At 41.3% G+C, this 18,480-nt stretch overlaps 2 protein-coding genes across 2 annotated transcripts; one reads left to right on the plus strand and one right to left on the minus strand.

The window, feature by feature from the left end:
• Window positions 1–875: 875 nt before the first annotated feature.
• On the minus strand, window positions 876–4,633 carry LOC130712407 (uncharacterized). The gene is made up of 5 exons (XM_057562242.1): window positions 4,505–4,633; window positions 3,037–3,292; window positions 2,480–2,568; window positions 1,994–2,251; window positions 876–1,913 (listed from the first exon to the last, which is right to left on the minus strand). The coding sequence occupies exons 1-5, from the start codon at window positions 4,631–4,633 to the stop codon at window positions 876–878; spliced, it is 1,770 nt and encodes a 589-aa protein (XP_057418225.1).
• A 9,481-nt stretch (window positions 4,634–14,114) lies between these two features.
• LOC130712408 (zinc finger CCCH domain-containing protein 30-like) lies at window positions 14,115–15,624 on the plus strand. Its single transcript, XM_057562243.1, has 3 exons — window positions 14,115–14,324; window positions 14,426–14,550; window positions 14,649–15,624. Exons 1-3 carry the CDS (start codon window positions 14,115–14,117, stop codon window positions 15,622–15,624), a joined length of 1,311 nt encoding a protein of 436 aa, XP_057418226.1.
• Window positions 15,625–18,480: the final 2,856 nt, after the last annotated feature.

Consider the following 18,480-nt stretch of genomic DNA (forward strand, 5'->3'; position numbering starts at 1 on the left):
AAAGTGCCTAAGTGAAGAAGAGGCGTTTCGAGCAGTCAAAGCCGTTCATGATGGCATATGTGGGGCGCATCAGGCGAATGGACAAGTCGAAGCTGCTAATAAAGTGCTGAGTATTTTGGAATAAAACTGTTAACTTCGACGCCATATTATGCTCAGGCGAATGGACAAGTCGAAGCGGCTAATAAAGTTCTGATTAACTTGGTTAAAAAACACATTAGTCAAAAGCCGAGAAGGTGGCATGACACTTTGAGTCAAGTTTTATGGGCTTATCGAAATTCGCCCAAAGAGGCCACTGGAGTAACTCCTTTCCGACTTACGTATGGGCATGAGGCGGTTTTACCGATCGAAATATGCTTACAGTCCGTTAGAATTCAAAGGCAATTCGAGATTCCGTGCGATGATTATTGGAATATGATGTACGACGAGTTAATCGAATTGGACGAGGAAAGATTGAATGCTTTAGAAGTTATGATTCGACAAAAAGAACGAATTACTAAAAGTTATAATAAAAAAGTCAAGTCTAAGGCATTTAGCGTTGGAGACTTAGTTTGGAAAGTGATCCTTCCAATGGACAAAAAAGATCGAGCATACGGAAAATGGGCCCCTAAATGGGAAGGGCCATTTAAAGTAATTAAGTGTTATTCAAACAACGCTTATTCGATTGAGGAAATCGGAACGATTGCTCGAATATTGACGATAAATGGAAAGTACTTAAAAAGGTTTAATCCAGCGATTCATGAAATAAAAATTGATATCGAAACGTAGTGCATAAGCTGAAAACAAATATGGCGAAAACGCCATTTGAAAGTACATAGGGAAATAAAGTGGCACAGGCGCCATGTGAAAAAAAAAACATGAACAAAGAAATAAGAAGACTAAAATGGTGGAGTGGCTTTCATGGGAGCATATCGACCCTTGAGTTTCTTGAGTCGCTTATCAACCTTTGCCTTCTTGTTCTGAAGCTCAGAAATTTCGCCTTCAAGTCGATTCTTGTCTTTCACGTGAGAGATGGCCTTGGCAGCAACTTCAGTCTTTTGTTTCTTGAATTTGGCCAGGTTGGCTTTGAGGGATTTTTCCTGTTGTTGAAGTTCGGCAATCTGTTTCAAAATTTCATTCAGTTTCACTGAGTCAGCTTCCTCGAGTAATTTGATAGAGCCCACTTTGGTTTTAGCTCGGTCGAATGACTCAGCTGCATGTGTGCACTCAGTGGATTTGGAGGCTAAGTCCTGACCGACAAGTTTGGCTTGGTCGAAAGTCAAAAGTGATTCGTCAAGAAACTCTTGAAATTCTTGAATGCCCTTTTCTTGTTGATCAGTGAGGTCCTCATTGCTAAGGTCAGAGATAAGTTGCTTAATTTCTCGGCCCAAGTTAAGGTTCGAGCTGAGGGCAGAAAATAAATCTTGCTCGAACGCAAGAGATCGAAGCTTGTTGATGATGGTGGTGGCAGTATTCAGAGTGCTTGTGCCTTCGTTTTGCATAGAGGATTCTTGGCTTCGACTGGTGCTAAGAGAGACTTGACCGCTGACAAGTTGCTCGAGGGCTAATACTGGGTCATCCATGGCAAGAGCATCAAAGTCTTCGATAGGAATGGACTGAGGAGACTTCCTGCCAGCAACAGGGCTCGAAGCCTTAAGAGTTTTTTCTTGGGTCTTCGAGACTTTGGCAATGGGTGAAGGGATAGGTTGACGGTCTTCGTCAGTATCCGACTTTTCGGCCGAAGCGCCAAGGTCCTGCGTAAAGGACTCATTGTCAGATGAAACATAACTAACTATTCGACCAGAAGGATATTGAATTCGTAACGGTTGAAAGTTTAAAAAGTCATCAAGACTTTGGCAGTCAGAAGAACTGGAATCAGAAGAGTTCGAAGACAAATGGATTACTTGAGGAGGAGGCTTTGTTTTCGAAGAGATATCCTGAAGAAAAGTGTAAAAATGCAAAAGGTAAGTACGAAGACTAAGGAATTACGAAGAAAGAAGTGTCGAACGAAAAATACATGTTCTTGTTGAAGTTTGGTCGGGGAAGAAGCTCCAGAACTTTCACTTTGAGAGGAGCCGGAATCTTCTTGGTCAGTTTCTGCTTGTAGTTCCTCTTGACTCGGCTCAGCCCCGGCACGTTTCTTTGCAGAAGAAATTGGTGGATTCTCTTCTTCTTCGTTAATGTCCGAGGCTTTAGGGCTGGCCTTATCTTGTACAGCTTCATTTGGATCAACAGGCTTGGAAGAAATGTTCTCGTCTTCAGGAATTGGGTCTACCTGCAAAATATAGGAGAAGAAGATGAGTAAAAAATAGGAAAATGAAATGAGAAGAATAGAAGATAAGATTACCAAAGTTCTTTATGAATCATCCTTTTCGGATGAAATTCTCATTTTCTTTCGAGCATCTGAAGTCGAGCTTTGAGAACCTCTCTTTCGAGCCTGGAAAATATATAAGATATGAACTCGGATTCGAATAAAGGGTAAACAACGCATTAATGAATATACCTTAGGGACGTTCTTTTGTTGAACTGGAATGCCTGTCGAATTGTCAGAACCCTCGTCTTCCTTGCATGGAACTCTGGGTATTGGTTCGGCTGAAGGAAAGGTGTATAAGTACGAGAATAAAGAAAAGAGAACAAAAGTAAGACGAGTCTATCTAACCTTGATGAATTTGTGTGAGGACTTGGACGTGACATGAGTTAACATGAATGTGTCCGGGGTAGTTGTGCAAGAAATATTTAGTCGAAGTAACCCTTTTCGGAAGTGGTAAAAGACTTTGTATAAAACATTTGTATGTAAAATGGTCGAGCCACTTTGGGTAAATAACAGGTAAAGCCAAAGCCATATCACTGGTAGGAAAAGTTGGAAATTTTGGACAATAATGTCGAAGAGTATAAACATATTTATCCACAAAAGGGGGAAAAGTTTAATTTTTAAAACTTTGGCTTTGACTTTTTCTTTTAAAACTTCCACCGCTTCCGAAAGGGTTAAATTCAATTGACCTGGAAGATAAACAGTTTTGAAGAATCTCTGAAATGACTGGATATCTTTGATGAGCATACCTCGAGTTTTCTTTGTAGCTTTTTTCTGCACAGATTGAAGAGCTTCAGTCATCTTTCCAATACAAACTCCTAAGGTGGTCTGAATAGACTTGTAGTAGGTCGACCACCAAACTTCAAATTCTCTAGTGCAATAAAAAGATGGTTCGAAAGACAGAGGTTCAAGACGAAGAGCAGATGTCTTCTTGTCATAATAGTTGAGGGCTTCATAAAAAGAGTTGACATCTTTGTCGCAAAACCCTTCATTGCAAATGGCATCCTTTTTTTAGAAGAGAGGAATAGGAACAATTTGACATAGGCCGAATTGTCTAGCTACAAGTTGAGGCTGGTAGCCCAACACGTTTACCTCAGATTTTTTGAAACCAAGGGGAAGAACTTGAGGTCGAAAAAATTCCCTCCAGATGCTAATACTTTCAATCTGTTCGCCCGGAGATTCGCATGGGAAAGGTCGAACAAGCCAATTAGGACCAGTGGTTGGAGCGGCAAATGGAGCAAGGTTGGGAGTAAAAGAGGTCATTTCCATGAAAGTAGTAAAAAAAATCACGGAAAGTGGTTTCTGGATCGACTTTATCTTTGGAAGGAGTCAAGCAATTAAGTCGAAAAGCAGCAATAGAGGTCGAAACATTTTGTGGAACTGGAGTTGAAAACTTAGCCTGAAAGATGGCATTTAGCCAAAGTTGAAGAAACCATAAAGGTCCAGCAAATAAGATGTTTTTCTCGGCTCCAGGAGGCTTCTGAAGAGAAGTAATGGCTTGACTCAAAGAGAGGTAAAGTTCGCCTAACAAAACTTTACCTAGACAGACGTCAGCACCTTCATGAAGGAGTTGAGCAAGAAGCACAAATTTCTGAGGAACTTGAAGAGACTTGGAACAAAGGAAGAAGGCAGATAACCAGAACAACAAGAAAGCTACGTGTTCCAATTCAGAAACACTTGCAGAGGTTTTGTCGTGGTTTCTCAAGATGAAGCTTTTGTAAGTCAGATGGTTATAGTCCAGTTTGATCTCTTTCTTGACAGACCGGTCGAATGTGAAAGAAGACCCTGTAGGTCAAAGACCGGCGATTGCAGCTACATCTAGGAGAGTGGGGGTAATCATTCCATGTGGAGTGTGGAAGGTATTGGTCGAACGCTCCCAAAAGAAAAAGAACTGGCTAACATTTCCGGATGGTAAACAATTTTCGATCTGGATAATTGAATTATATCGAAAATTCTTGTAGTTTTCCAGAAATCTCCTTTCACTTTCTCGACTTTGTTTAACCATTCAATGTAAGGATTCGTTTTCACTGGAGGTGAAGAACGGAAAGCTCGAGGGGGGTCACCTAAAAAGGACAGATTGTAGGAATCCCTAAAGGCCAAGATTTTCTCATCCGGTAAAGGTGAAGGAAAGAATGCAGATGCATTTCTTGGGAAAATAGTTTGGTAAGGCCCTAGATATGCATGCAACTTATCACCAATGGAGAAGGGAATAAGTACCTGGGAATTCCAGATCTTAATCTTTTCTTCTTCATTGGGAGGTTCTGGAACAAAGGTCCTCCCTTCAACTTCAATGGGTTTTGAAAGAGAAACCGCAGACGGAACCTGAGAAGAGGATGTGGAAGTCATGGTAGTGGCCGGCGAACTGGAAGAAGATGATGATGCAATGATGGTGATGGTGAAAGCTCGCGTAAACCGAAATGGTTCCGGTAGAGCTTTGAAATATTAAGGAGTTGCAGAGTTTGGAAATGGGTTTTTTAGAGAGAAAAGCTAGAGGTTGAAGAAGAAGTGAAGTGGAAAAGTTTTTCCACCTATTTATAAGTCTAGAACTACAACAAGAGGAACGGTTGACATTGGACCGGATGCCAAACTTTTGTTCAATAGAATTCATTTGTGATTCATTTGAATTCTGAGTGGGGTATGGCAGTTTTCCTTGGAGAATGTGTCTGACATGATTAGACATTGATGATAGTGGAGTATGAAGGTTGCTAAAGGTTAAAAGAGACTTTTACTTGTCAGGAATGAAAAAGGAAAAAAATGGCATATAGCATTTGGTTGAAATTACGTAAGACAAAAATATCTTTTTTCTGATCGAACAAATGATATTTTGGGGGGCATCTGTTAATTGCATATAATTTCGACCTTTGTTTGTATATTTCGATTGGGACTTACACTAGATTCGACCTTTGAAGTCGAAAATGAAGAGAATCAAGGAAATTTATCAAGTGTTCAAACGACTTCGACTGCAAAGTATTGTTTTTCGAGATACGGAGAATTCCATACGAGAGGCCGGTTGTCTTTGGAAGATAATTCACGAGGGACACGTATGGAGTAGAAAGACACGTGTAGGACGAAGCCATGTTCAGAAGACACTTGTAATAGTTGTATTAATTGACCGTTAGAAGTCAGTTACATTTTAAGTCTATAAATAGCAGGTTTGTAGAGAGAATGGGGGTTCACAATCTTTACTCGAAAACTCTCAAGCGCTTACAATCGATCATAATGATTACAAGCCAAGTTAGAGTGAAAAAGTAGGGATTCGTGTAACACTTTACATTTTATAGTTCATTACTATTATTCAGATTCAGAAAGTTTACTTACGTGTTTACTTACTTAAGTCGAATTTACTGGTTTATTTCTAATTTGTTATCAAGTTTCTTTAGTTTTGGTTAACTAAATTTAATTCATTTTCACCAAAGAACCCAAGAGGACTCGAATCCAGTCCCCAGATTGATCATTGGATTCTCTTATTTGTTTACCAAAATTTGGTGTAAACACTTCCCTAGGTTTAATGATGGTTCAAACAATAATATTTTCTTCCACAGTGAAGACAACTGCCATGGAATCCAGCTAGACACTCCATGCTACCTATTAAATAGATAAAACTATTAAAGTTATCAATATAAATGATAAAACTAAAAAGAAAATAAAGTTGTTCGTACAAAAAGCAGTTTGCATTGCACAGAGGTTCGAGGAGGTAACTATATCAGCAGTAGGGCTGAAAGATTTGCCTCTATGATGGGTGATTGTAACCTGATGGACTTGGGATCGAATGGTACCAAATTCACCTGGTTCAGGAACCAGCAAAATCGCTCCATTCTTGCAAAAAGACTAGATCGAGCCATAGGGGATGTGGAGTGGAGACTTGCCTTCCCAGATGCTAGTGTGGAGACACTGAATCGAATCCACTCAGATCATTGCCCTCTGCTGGTCTCCTGTGGAGTGCACTCGGCTAGGCCCCAACACCGTCCCTTTCGCTTCATAGCGGCATGGGTGGAACACCCGGACTATCACTTACTGGTCGAGAATGCGTGGAGACAGGGAGATGAAGATATCTCTCAAATTCTCGAGAGGGTTCGGGTGGACTCAACTGATTTCAATAAGAATGTCTTTGGCAATATTCACAGATGTAAGAGAAGAGTGGAGGCTAGGCTCAAAGGTGTGCAAAGGGAACTGGATCAGAAGCTGACCTCGGATTTAGCTATGTTTGAACGGGACCTGCAGCGAGAATATAGTTGTATCTTGAAGCAGGAAGAAATTTTGTGGTACCAGAAGGCGCGTGATAACAAAGTCAGATTGGGGGATCGTAACACCTCCTACTTCCATGCCCACGCTGTGATTAGGCGTAAAAGAAATCACATCTATCGCCTCAAGCTGGGAGATGGGAACTGGAGTACGGACTCTGTCAGAATTGCAATGGAGGTTAGTGAGTATTTTAAAAATCTTTTCAAAGAGGTGGTGGGCCCGCCCACGACTGAGTTTCACCATGAGGCCTTCCCCTCCCTCACCCAGGCAGCCAAGACAATGTTATCTTCTCCGGTTAGCAAGGAAGAAGTCCGGCAAGCCCTTATGTCAATGAAATCTTTCACTGCTCCTGGCCCAGACGGATTCCAACCGTTCTTCTATAAAAAGTGTTGGAATAAGGTTGGGGATACTCTTTGGAGCTTGGTGAAGAGTGCTTTTGAAACGGGAAAGGTGGATGAGAAGCTCATGGAAATCTTAGTGGTGCTCATTCCGAAAGTGGACCATCCATCGACGGTGAAGGAACTTAGACCAATAAGCTTATGCAATGTTACTTATAAGCTTATTACAAAAGTTTTGGTGGCTCGAATTCGACCTTTTCTTAATAGAATCATTGGTCCGATGCAGAGTAGTTTCCTTCCTGGAAGGGGCACTATGGATAATGCTTTTGTTGCTCAGGAGGTGGTGCACTATATGAATAAATCCTTGTCGAGACAAGGCAGCTTGGCTTTTAAAATTGATCTTGAGAAGGCATATGATAGCATTTCCTGGGGCTTCTTGAAAGAGACCTTGGAACTCTTTGGCTTTCCAAGAATCATAACTGAGTTGATCATGTGTTGTGTTAGCTCTTCTCAGATTTCGCTATTGTGGAATGGAGACAAGCTTGATCCTTTTAGACCGGGACGTGGGCTACGCCAAGGGGATCCCATATCTCCTTATCTTTTTGTTCTTTGTATGGAACGTTTGTCTGTCTATATCCAGCATCAAGTAGATAATGGGGCCTGGGAACCGATTAGAGTTTCCACAGATGGTCCACCGATCTCTCATCTTTTCTTTGCAGACGACGTGTTACTTTTTTGTAAAGCGTCTGTACCCAGGTAAATCTTGTGGCTACTGTCTTGCAAAAGTTTTGTGATAGCTCAGGGCTGAAAGTGAATCTCAGTAAATCTAAGGCGATCTCCTCCAAGGGTGTTAGACATGAGGTTCGGGAAGAAATCACTCGTATAGCTCCTATTCCTTTTGTCAGAAACCTGGGAAAGTACTTGGGCTTTCCCCTTCAGGGTGGGAGCTCTCGTGGAAGTAGTCTCAATTTTTTATTGGATAATATTAACAAGAAGTTAGCTTCCTGGAAGGTTAATATGTTGAATATGGCTGGTAGAACTTGCTTGGTGAAGTCAGTTATGGCCTCCATTCCAACTTACATTATGCAAGTTTTTTGGCTCCCTAGGGGTTTGATCGAGAAGTTGAATCAGGCTATGCGTAGGTTCATTTGGGGGAAAGGGAGAGGTGACCGAGGGTGGCATTTGGTGAACTGGAATGTCTTGACCCGTAGGAAAAATGATGGGGGGCTCGGGGTGAGAGATATGGAGCTGGCCAACACAGCTCTATTGGGGAAATCGGTGTGGAACGTGTTGCATTGTCCAGAAAAATTGTGGGTTCAAATGTTCATAAAGAAATAAGTGCGCGGGAGCTCGATCCTGCAGGTGACTAGAAACCAGAATGATTCACCAGTTTGGAAAGGTATTTTGCGGGCTAGGGATCACCTGAAGGAGGGTTTCTCTTTCAAGTTTGGGAGCGGCCAGTCTTCTCTGTGGTACACGGATTGGAGTGGCACAGGTGCGCTTGCTTTACAGGTCCCATACGTAAACATAGCTGATACAAACCTTGCTTTGAGGGACGTGGTGGCGAATGGAGGTTGGGATTTAAGGAGGGTGTACACTGATCTTCCTCAGGGGGCAAGTGCCCGCTTACATTAGATTGAACCCCGTCTCGTGAATCACCAGAGAGATGCGTGGCTTTGGACAAGTAGCGGTAGTGGGATTTACTCTACTAGAGATGCCTATGCATGGCTTCATGACAAGAACTCGGGTGGGGGAGCAGCTGTTAACTGGGGTTGGATTTGGAAGCTGAGAATTCTGGAAAAGATGCGTCTTTTTGTTTGGAGGATTCTCAGGGATGCTCTCCAGACAAATGATAAACGTTTCCGGTGTAAGCTTGCGGTGTCGCCGGCATGTACTCGGTGCTCAGCTCAGGTGGAGGATATTTTCCACTGCTTAAGGGATTGTCCTCACTCCCGGGAGTTGTGGCTCCGTCTTGGTGCCCTATCGTGGAGAAATTTCCAGAGCCAGACCTTGGAAGGGTGGATATCCTCGTTGGCGCGGGGACCTCGTAGTATCATGTTCCTAGTGGGCATTTGGGGGATTTGGAAATGGCGTAACAATATGTGCTTGGGAAGCCCGAAGTGGACGTTGGAAGACGCATGGCGGCGCTTGTGCCATGAGTATGATATGGTGTATCAGTGTTTTGCTGATGGTAGCGGGCTTGATGACGATGAGCTCCTTGTGCCTAGATGGCATCCGCCACAAGCTGGGTTCGTAAAACTTAAAGTGGATGAGACCTTTAATGAGGAAAAACAGGACATGGGCTGTGGGGGTGTGTTTCGGGATGAGCAAGGGAACTGGTTGCTGGGGTTTGCTGGTGCGGCATCAGGTGGGAATGCTTTGGAGGCTGAGGCAGTGGCTCTTCGTGATGGATTGCAACTAGCCTGGGATAGAGGGTGGCGCAAAGTCCAGTGTGAAGTTGATTGTGCTGGCCTTCTGGATGTGCTGCACCGCCAGGATAGGAATGGAGTGTTTGTTGTTGCTGACCAAATCCAGAATCTTTTGGAGAGGAGCTGGGACGTTTCCCTGGTTCGTATTCCCAGGGACTGTAACGCTGTAGCGGATTATTTGGCCCGGATTGTGGCTCGTAGCTTCAATCATAGCTTTTGGGTCATTGATGTTCCTTCCTTTGAGTTGGAGACCCTCTTGCTCAGGGATTGTTTAGCTCTTTAGTTTTGCTTTGTAATTTTCCGATGCATCAAAAAAAAAAAAAGCAGATTCGCTATACAGACTACTTTTTCGGATATCACGAAGGTTGAAAGCTCAACTGCACAATTTACTCGGATTCCAAAACATTTCAAGTCCGCACATTCGAAGCCTTACAAAGTGGAATTCAATTATAAATAAACCCTTCAAGCTTCGAGGGCGAAAGCAAACTTTAAATCATTCAATTATAAATAAACCCTTCAAGCTTCGAGGGCGAAAGCAAACTTTAAATCGTCTTTTGATTTCAATTTGTTGAGTGTTGTCTTTTGAGAGAGAAAATTTCTTTCAGAATTTAAACTTGTGTTATTTCAAAGTATTTTCAGAAGCCTATAATTTATGTAACTACTTATTTATCAGAAACGTCTTTATAATTTCATATTTGGGTATTTGTATAAATTTACAATTTAAATATTGTCACAGTTATCTCTACCTTATTTCTTTATTCTTCTCTACTAACTAATACATTATAGCCAAATGTGGGTAGTGTGGAGTCTGTGCGCACGCGTGCGACTAATATCGGTGAGGTTGGTAAATCTTGTGGCCTGGTTTTCTCTGACACTGACGAGGAGGCTATTGAGGCTTGTATTACTCATCTTAAGGCGACCCATCTGGAGAGATACGATGGTGGTAGGTTTTTTTCTACTGGTCGAGTTTTTGGTTTCGTAGTGGGGGCTCGTTTTTTCTATTATATTGGTTGTTTTGTATCCTCATTGTCATAATAATAATCATAATAAAACTAGATCCATTAATACACAATAAAAAATATAGAAATATTATGAAAGTAAAATTGACTTGACCATCAAATTAATAAAAATATTAATTAGGTATTAATAAAATTTTATGTAATTTTCTATATTAATTTTTCATTTATTCTATTTTAAATTAATTATTAATATAATTTAATTTTAATTATTAATGATAACTTGAGGAAAAAATTTAAAATAACAAAAAGTAAAAATAACTTGACTTTTTACATTAATAACAATATTAATTATTTATTAATAAGAATTTATTTTATTCATTATGTTAATTGATTTTTGTAAGAAATTCAATTTCCATATTTAATATTAAATATAAATTGATTAACTTTGAGGATTTTTTAAAACATATATAGTAATAGTCAATAAAGTTGACTTGACATTTACATAAATAAAAATATTAGTTAGCTATTAATAAATTTTTATTTGATAATATTATGTTAATTATTAATTACAATTTGAAGCATTTTTTAAAAAATAATAAAGTAAAACTATTTTTTCATTAAAAGTATTTTTTAAATCATATATAACAACAATAAATATATATTGTTATGGGTGCAATTTGGGTGAAGTTAGGGAAACCTAGTCCTTCCTTTTGCTTTTGAGGTTGTATTTCGATCAGACTTTGATCTGTTACTAATAATACTTGATATTTCAATATATATATATATATATATATATATATATATATATATATATATATATTGGGCTAGAAATTTTGTGTGCTCGTCTATCCTTAAAAGAAGAAATACCTTAAATGTCGGTCAAATTAGTCCACAAACAAAAACCTTATCTGACCACAATGACTAATGTAACCGACATTTTACACAATAAAGAACCACCAAAGGAAGTTCCTAAGTCTGTGGTTAGATTTGTCGGTGCCCAAATCTTTCAGGAACCAATTTGACCATTCACTCTATTTTAGGGTTTGTGTTTGGGAGATTTTCTTAAGCTAAAAAGTGTTGTCGTCCTAGCTTGTTTTGTTTCTTCTCGAGATTACTTTTTGGGGACTTGCGAATTCCTAATGCTTATGTTAAAACGTTCCAAGGTCCTCTGGGCAACTCTCCATCATTTTTCTTTGGCTGAGTGGCATGTATATCCACGGTGCTCGTTTAACGGAATAAAACTGAAATAGAAGAGTGGTTAAATACAAAAAATTATAGTATAGGTTGAACTTATAAACAATAAAATTTACAGATTAACATTCACTTTTGTTCTCGCCATGAACATAGAATCAAGGCATAGTGTCAAGAATGTGTGGAATGTGATCGGAGATTTTAGAGAGATGGACTCATAGCTGCTTAGAGAGAGAAAATATAACTGAATTTCAATATTGTTATTGCCAAATGAGCCAAAAGTCCCTTACAATTGGTGACCGTCCCCTATTTATAGATTTGAGGTTGGGCCTTCGTGCCTTTAATCTGTCTAAATGGGTCGGTTGGGCCTTGGGGAGAGCGGCCCAAGTTCCAGGCATGTTCCGTGCCTAAGGCTGAGTCCCCTGGGCGAGGGACCCTGGGGTCTCGCCCAGTCCAACTTTAACACTCTTTTGTTACACTCTTATTTATTTTTTGATTATTTTTATATGTAAATGTTAGTGCTTAGTAATGTTAGTAATCTAGTTATTTCTCAGGGTTTGAACTTGGACCCTTTACCCTTAATCCCACCCAACCCTTATGTCCCCAAACTCTTACCACTTGCGCTAACCTTTTGGGACTATTTATTTTTTGAAATTGATATGAGATTTACAAAAAGAAATGCCAACAACACTATCTCTTTGATTCGTTATAACACATTTAGAGTCCAGTAAATATATAAATATCACTCCAATTTAGACATACCTACATAAATTTTAACAAATCATAGCAAGAGTATTAAAACGAAAGTATCATAGAGAGTTCACCTCACCCTCCTCCTACACAAAATAATATGAGTAATGAAGAGAAAATGTTATAAGGAAAATGCAAACGTGAGTAAAAAGGAGAAAGTTAGTGTGATGTGTCATGTAAGAACGTATGAATTATTTCCAAGGCAACCAACAAACGCAATGTAACAAAACACAGCACACCTCACCACCTTGCTTAAAAGAGTTTCCTTTTTCTTCTTCTTACCATATACGCTCAACCTCAACGACGCAACTCATAACTCCTCACTCAATATAAAAACACAAGGTTAGCCACCACTCTCCACACACAAACACATTGCTAGAGTTTTCATATCTCTCTGATCATTTTTCTCTCTGATTTCCCATATATCCATTTCCCCCTCTCATATGTTCTGCTCTGCTGCATAAGAACAATGTAAGGAGTGTATATGGTACGAGGAGGGCTCTTCCAGTGGGGATTGGTTTAGAGTGTCTATTATGTGGGGATCATGAGGAGTCATGCTTACACTTGTTTCTTGAATGTAGATTTGCGTGGGGTGTCTGGATGAGAATTCTGAATTGGTTGGGGATTTCTACGGCACTACCAAACAGCTTGGTGGATTTTTTTATCCAATTTGGTTCGAATATTGCCTCTAGCTCGAAGTCACGAAAAAATATTGCTGCAATTTGGATTGCTACTGTGTGTGCTCTTTGGAATGCTAGGAATAAAATGGCATTCAAGGGGGAGTTATTGGAAGCGGGAGAAATTGTTGATTTGATCCAATACAAGGTTTGGCTGTGGAATAAAGCTAATTATCCTGCCTTTGTTTATTCTGTATTTGAATGGCTGCAGAATCCGTGGGAGTGTATTTCTTTAACTTGAGGTTTATTGATGGTGTTGCTTACTTTGGCTGATTAATTGGATTTGGTGGCTTTCCTTCTTATCTCGTGTATGGCTACGGAATTATGCTGGGGATGCTAAAGTTATTCTTCTCATTATGGTTTGGTAATAATTATTATCATTGGCTTTCTAAATTATCGCCACAACTGTTAGTTGGTTGGACATCTACTAATAATTTTTTCTTCATACGCATCATCACAACTGTATCCCCACAACTGCATTTTCTTCGTATTATATTGTGCTAGACCTTGTTTATTATAATAATAATAATTATTATAATAAAAATAAAATTATATTCTTTGTCAAGAATAAGGAATTTGTTAAAGAATTCTAGAGCCATTGAATATATATGTATCTTATATGTCCATTTAAGTTCGGTAAAATTTATTCAATTTTTAGAGTTCGCATTCAATTGAAGTAAATTATATTGTTTGATTGAGATAACCCTATTTTTCACAGCTGATTTGATATCTCTCTTCACTATTTTGCTTAAAGATTCTTAGCTAGATAGACTGAAAGCTTTCTCTATATGGTTTTCCATAATGTGTCACGTTAGATGCAAAAAATTGTTCTGCTCACCAATTATCAACCTGTTCTTAGATTTAAGCTGAGATAGCTAGAAATGAAGCATTAAATTTTAAATTAAATATTGATATTTTTCTTTAAATGTAAATCTGGCTTCTGGATTTGACAAATGAATTGCAATTATGTGAAGCTTTTCTGGCTCATTGTACAACAATTTTTGAATCACTATTAGTTTTCAAAGCTTTTCTTTTCAAAGTAGCTCACTGCTCAACTAACTCATTGAAACAAAAAATAGCAACAACAAACAACAAAAGCCTTATGCCACTTAGTGAAATCAGTTATATGGACCACACTGCGGCATTGTCACTCTCCAATTGGAACATCTTAGGTTATTCTCTGTCTTGGTTTGTGCTTAGGGATTCTCATTAATTTCTCATGACAACACTAATACTAGTGAATGACCCAACAGGTAAAATATTTCTTGCCTGACGACAGCCCTTCACAAATTGGCCGGAAATTACAAGGCGGTCATCATCATCTTCAAGCAAAGACAACATCAATTTTACGTTCTAGCACTAATGAATCTACCGATTCAGATTTACTCCCTGGGTTTGAAAGTGGTCCTTTCCTAAACCAACCAATGGTTAAATGGGAATGTCCCCCTCAGGCAAGTAACTATTATTTTCATATTATGCACTCTCTAGCTAATTGGTTTCTTTAATTTCACATTCTCTTATAACTTTGTTGATTTCCTGACTTCTAATGCAGTTTGCTATTAGTCCTCATTGGTTTGTTAGAGCCGGTGAAGCAAGTGAGGAGAAAGATACTGAGAAGCTGAGAGAATTGAGAGTGCTTGAAGCACATTACCCTCGTTCTTCTTCCATTCCACAAAGGTAAAATGTCAAGTTAATTAAGAATTAAAGCTTTGTAGTAATGTACTTCATTTTTTCTTGCTGGTAACATTATTAACTTGGTAGAATTGGTTGTGTAGCCCTTTGGTTTCTTTGGATGTAGAAGAGAAAGATTATGATGATACCGCTACTCCTATAGTCTCACTCATTCCTATTGAGGAGACTGAGGATTATGATGATGATAACGCTTCTTCTGATATCGTCCCTCTCATTCCTATTGAGGTCCAGGAGGAAGTGGCTATGGATATTTCGCCCGAACGCACAGTGTTAAATGCTCCCTCTGATATGCATTCACAGAAATTGCAGCAACAACATCTATCAGCAACAACTCCTCTTAGTTCCGGTTGTAACCCCTCGTCTTCTACTGTTTCTTCAGATGATGGCGGTGTAACCGCCTTATCTAGGGTGTCTGCACAAGATTTAGCAACAGTTGCTGCTCTAATAGAAGCCATATTAAAGATCAATCAACATGGAAGCTTAATTGATGTGGATCTACTAATTAAAATATTTAATAACCCCCAAATGGTTGAGAGATTGAGTACTGAAAATAGAATTCCACCACCCAATTTAAGAACTGATTCATCTTCAAACAATCCTCTGAGCATATCCACTTTTGGATTAAATCCTACTTTTCCATCAATTCCACTAATGCCATTGTCTACATCTCCACCTTGTGGTGTGGCAGCTTATTCTGGGACTACTCCACTAACAGGTGTTGCAAGTTTATTACCTTCTCCTGTGGTGATGCCTTCAGCTCCATCATTTACAGTGTTGAATCCTGCCCCTAATAACTGGACAACTCATCTCGCAGCGGCTGCGAATTTATCATATTCAATGGTCAATTCCACACATGGTCCTCACCATGCAGTAACTGCTCCATTGTCTTGTCCTGTCTGTGCACCAAATACAGCTGATCCTCAAATGCAGTTGTCTCGGCATGCATACACACCATTTGAGCCTGCTTCTCAAATTGCAACAGTTGTCAGTGAAAATATATTCACAAGTCAAATGGAGTACCTCCTCATAAGGATACAGTTCGGGCGACATCATCATTAGGGATGAAGCGAGCTGCATCATTATCCATTTATTCCAGTGAACACGGCTCTATTCAATTCTCTTCTACAACAGAGAAGTACTTGAATGCTTTAGGGAATCACCAGGCTCAAACCACTGCTAGAACAACAACAACACTGCATGCTTCCCAATCTAATGCAGGTTCTTCAGGAAGTGCTACTGCAAGGGATGATGGTGAATTTTACAAGAGCTTGGTTAGGCAACGTGATGAAGCTACGCAAGTTAAGCAGGACTCGCAAATAGGCACCGGCCGGGATAGTAGTAGCTCCAACCGAGAGTCAAAACCGGCAGAACAAGACATTAGACACTAAGAACCAGTGAGACACAGAAGTGAGAGACCTGCATGCATATATTATAACAGCCCAAGGGGGTGCAGAAATGGTGGCAAATGCCGCTTTCAGCATAATGGTTCAGGTCGGAGATGATAGAATAAATAAATATTGTGTAATTTATTTATGTCATTATTATTTCCCTGTAATTAGGCTTAGATTCCTCTGTAATTACTAGCCTAGGTCAACTCTCTTGTATCTATATATACAGTGCATTTTATCAATGAAAATCACGAATTCCAATAATCTTATATGGTATCAAGAGCACAAAAGATCCTAACCTAATTTCTTTTCCTTATCTGATTTCTTTATCTCCTTTCTTTCCCTATAGCAGCCGCTGCCTCCCTCTCTTTTCTTCCCCACCGTCAGCCGTTGTCTTCCCCGCGCCGCCCGCCGGCCGCTCCTCTCTTCCAGAGCCGCCGCCGGCCGCTCGCACCACCGCTGCGAGCCCAAGCGCGCTGGGTTTCTTCACGCCGTCGTTCCATCTTGTGTCTGCGTGAGGACCCGCGTCCCCAGCCGCCGCTCGCGCCGCCGGACCCAGCCTCCCCCTCCGCCGCTCTCCTGGACGAGCCTGCCACTGTCGCCCCTTGCACCGCCAGCGCCGCTCCTTCCTCCTTGCGGTTTCACACGCGTGGGTTGCTGCAATTTCAACCCGACCCGCGTGACAGATCCAGAGCACCGGTTCACACAGCCACCAACCGGTTCGCCCAAACCCGGTTCAACCGCCAGTTTAAAAAAAAAATAAAAAAAAAACCTATTTTCCTTTCCTCTGGGTCAAACTCCTCGCCATCATGTCTTCTCAAGCCTCCTCAGATAGCACCTCCGTGACCGCCACCACTTCTCCGGCAGTCACCCCAGTGGCCCCTCCTGCCCCGTCGGCTAAACCTGATTTCCACCCGGCGCTTGCTGTCACGAACATTAGGAATCACATTCCTATTATGCTTGACGTGGACACCGATCGCTATGGCACCTGGGCAGAGCTTTTCCGCATTCATGCCCGTTCTCACCGGGTTCTACATCACATTGTCCCTACTGCAGACAAGCCTCCTCCGCCTGTCACGGACCCTACTTACGAGCTGTGGACCACTTTGGATGCCACGGTCCTTCAGTGGATTTACGCCACCATCTCTATTGACCTGATGACTACCATCATGGAGCCTGACTCCACCGCTCTCACTGCTTGGACGCGTTTGACTGATATTTTTTGGGATAATCAGAACGCTCGTGCTGTCACCCTCGAGCAGGAGTTCTCTACTGTTCGCATGGAAGCTTTTCTGACCGTGGCAGCCTACTGTCAGCGTCTGAAGACGCTTTCTGACCAGCTCCGTGATGTCGGTGCCCCTGTGAACAATCACCGTCTGGTTTTGCAGCTCATCTCCGGCCTCACTGAGGCTTACAAGGGTGTTGCCACCTTGATTCGCCAGAGCAATCCGCTCCCTTCCTTTCATCAGGCTCGCTCCATGCTTACCTTGGAGGAAGCTGGTATGGCTAAGCTAAAACCTGCTGAGCCTCCTGCTGCTTATGTTGCTGCTCAGACGCGCCATTCGGATGCCTCCTCTCAGAGCTCTGACCGTCGGTCCTCAAACCGTTCTCGTTCCCACAACTCTAAGGGTCGTGGTGGGAATCGTGGCTACGGTGGCGGATCCCGCAGTGGCCCGTCTCAGGGTTCCTGTCCTCCGATGCCATCTCCGCAGCAGTACTACCCGTACCAGCCTTGGGGATGGGCCCCACCTCCATGGGCCATGCCTCCGTGTCCATACCCTACATCTCAGTGGACTCGTCCTTCTGCTCCTCCTCGGCAACCCGGCATTCTGGGCCAGCGTCCCCAGGCACATGTTGCTTCCTCCTCACCGGTGCCCACTGACATTGCCACTGCCATGCACACCATGACACTTGGTCCTCCAGACAGCACCTGGTACATGGACACTGGAGCATCCTCTCTTGTTGCAGCATCACAAGATAATCTCACGTCTTATTCTAATTTAAGTCATCTTACTCAGAAACTGTATGTTGGTAGCGGACAGGGTATTCCAATCCAGGGTTCTGGAAACACCACCCTACCCACCTCCCATAAAAACAAGCCCTTAACCCTTTCCCATGTCTTGCACACACCACAAATTGTTAAAAACTTGATTTCTGTGCGAAAACTTACTACTGATAACCATGTTTCTGTTTGTTTTGACCCATATGGCTTCTCGGTTAACGATTTTCAGACGGGGATTCCACTCATGAGATGTAACAGTCTTGGCGACCTCTACCCAGTCACTCCGTCCCTTCCATTTGCTGGTCTAGCTCAGAGTCTCTGGCACAGTCGTCTTGGTCATCCCAGTTCTTCTGCCTTGCAGTCTCTTCGTAGTAATAAGTTCATTCGTTATGAGCATTTGAATTCTAGCGCCGTTTGTGAGTCTTGTGTGTTTGGCAAACATGTTAGGTTGCCATTTGTTTCTTCTAATAATGTTACTGTGCTGCCTTTTGACATTTTACACAGTGATTTATGGACTTCGCCTGT

The sequence above is a fragment of the Lotus japonicus genome, chromosome 4 (genome assembly GCF_012489685.1).
Source record: "Lotus japonicus ecotype B-129 chromosome 4, LjGifu_v1.2".
NCBI lineage: Eukaryota > Viridiplantae > Streptophyta > Magnoliopsida > Fabales > Fabaceae > Lotus > Lotus japonicus.

Excerpts from the sequence above, each read along its gene's own strand:
- LOC130712407 (XM_057562242.1), bottom strand. The coding sequence starts at position 4,633 with ATGACTTCCACATCCTCTTCTCAGGTTCCGTCTGCGGTTTCTCTTTCA. Across the intron at positions 3,293-4,504 it reads TTAAGATCTGGAATTCCCAG|GATGCCATTTGCAATGAAGG; the intron begins GTACTTATTCCC and ends TTCTAAAAAAAG. Across the intron at positions 2,252-2,479 it reads AACAAAAGAACGTCCCTAAG|GTAGACCCAATTCCTGAAGA; the intron begins GTATATTCATTA and ends TATATTTTGCAG.
- LOC130712408 (XM_057562243.1), top strand. The coding sequence starts at position 14,115 with ATGACCCAACAGGTAAAATATTTCTTGCCTGACGACAGCCCTTCACAA. Across the intron at positions 14,325-14,425 it reads AATGGGAATGTCCCCCTCAG|TTTGCTATTAGTCCTCATTG; the intron begins GCAAGTAACTAT and ends CTTCTAATGCAG. Across the intron at positions 14,551-14,648 it reads TCTTCTTCCATTCCACAAAG|CCCTTTGGTTTCTTTGGATG; the intron begins GTAAAATGTCAA and ends TTGGTTGTGTAG.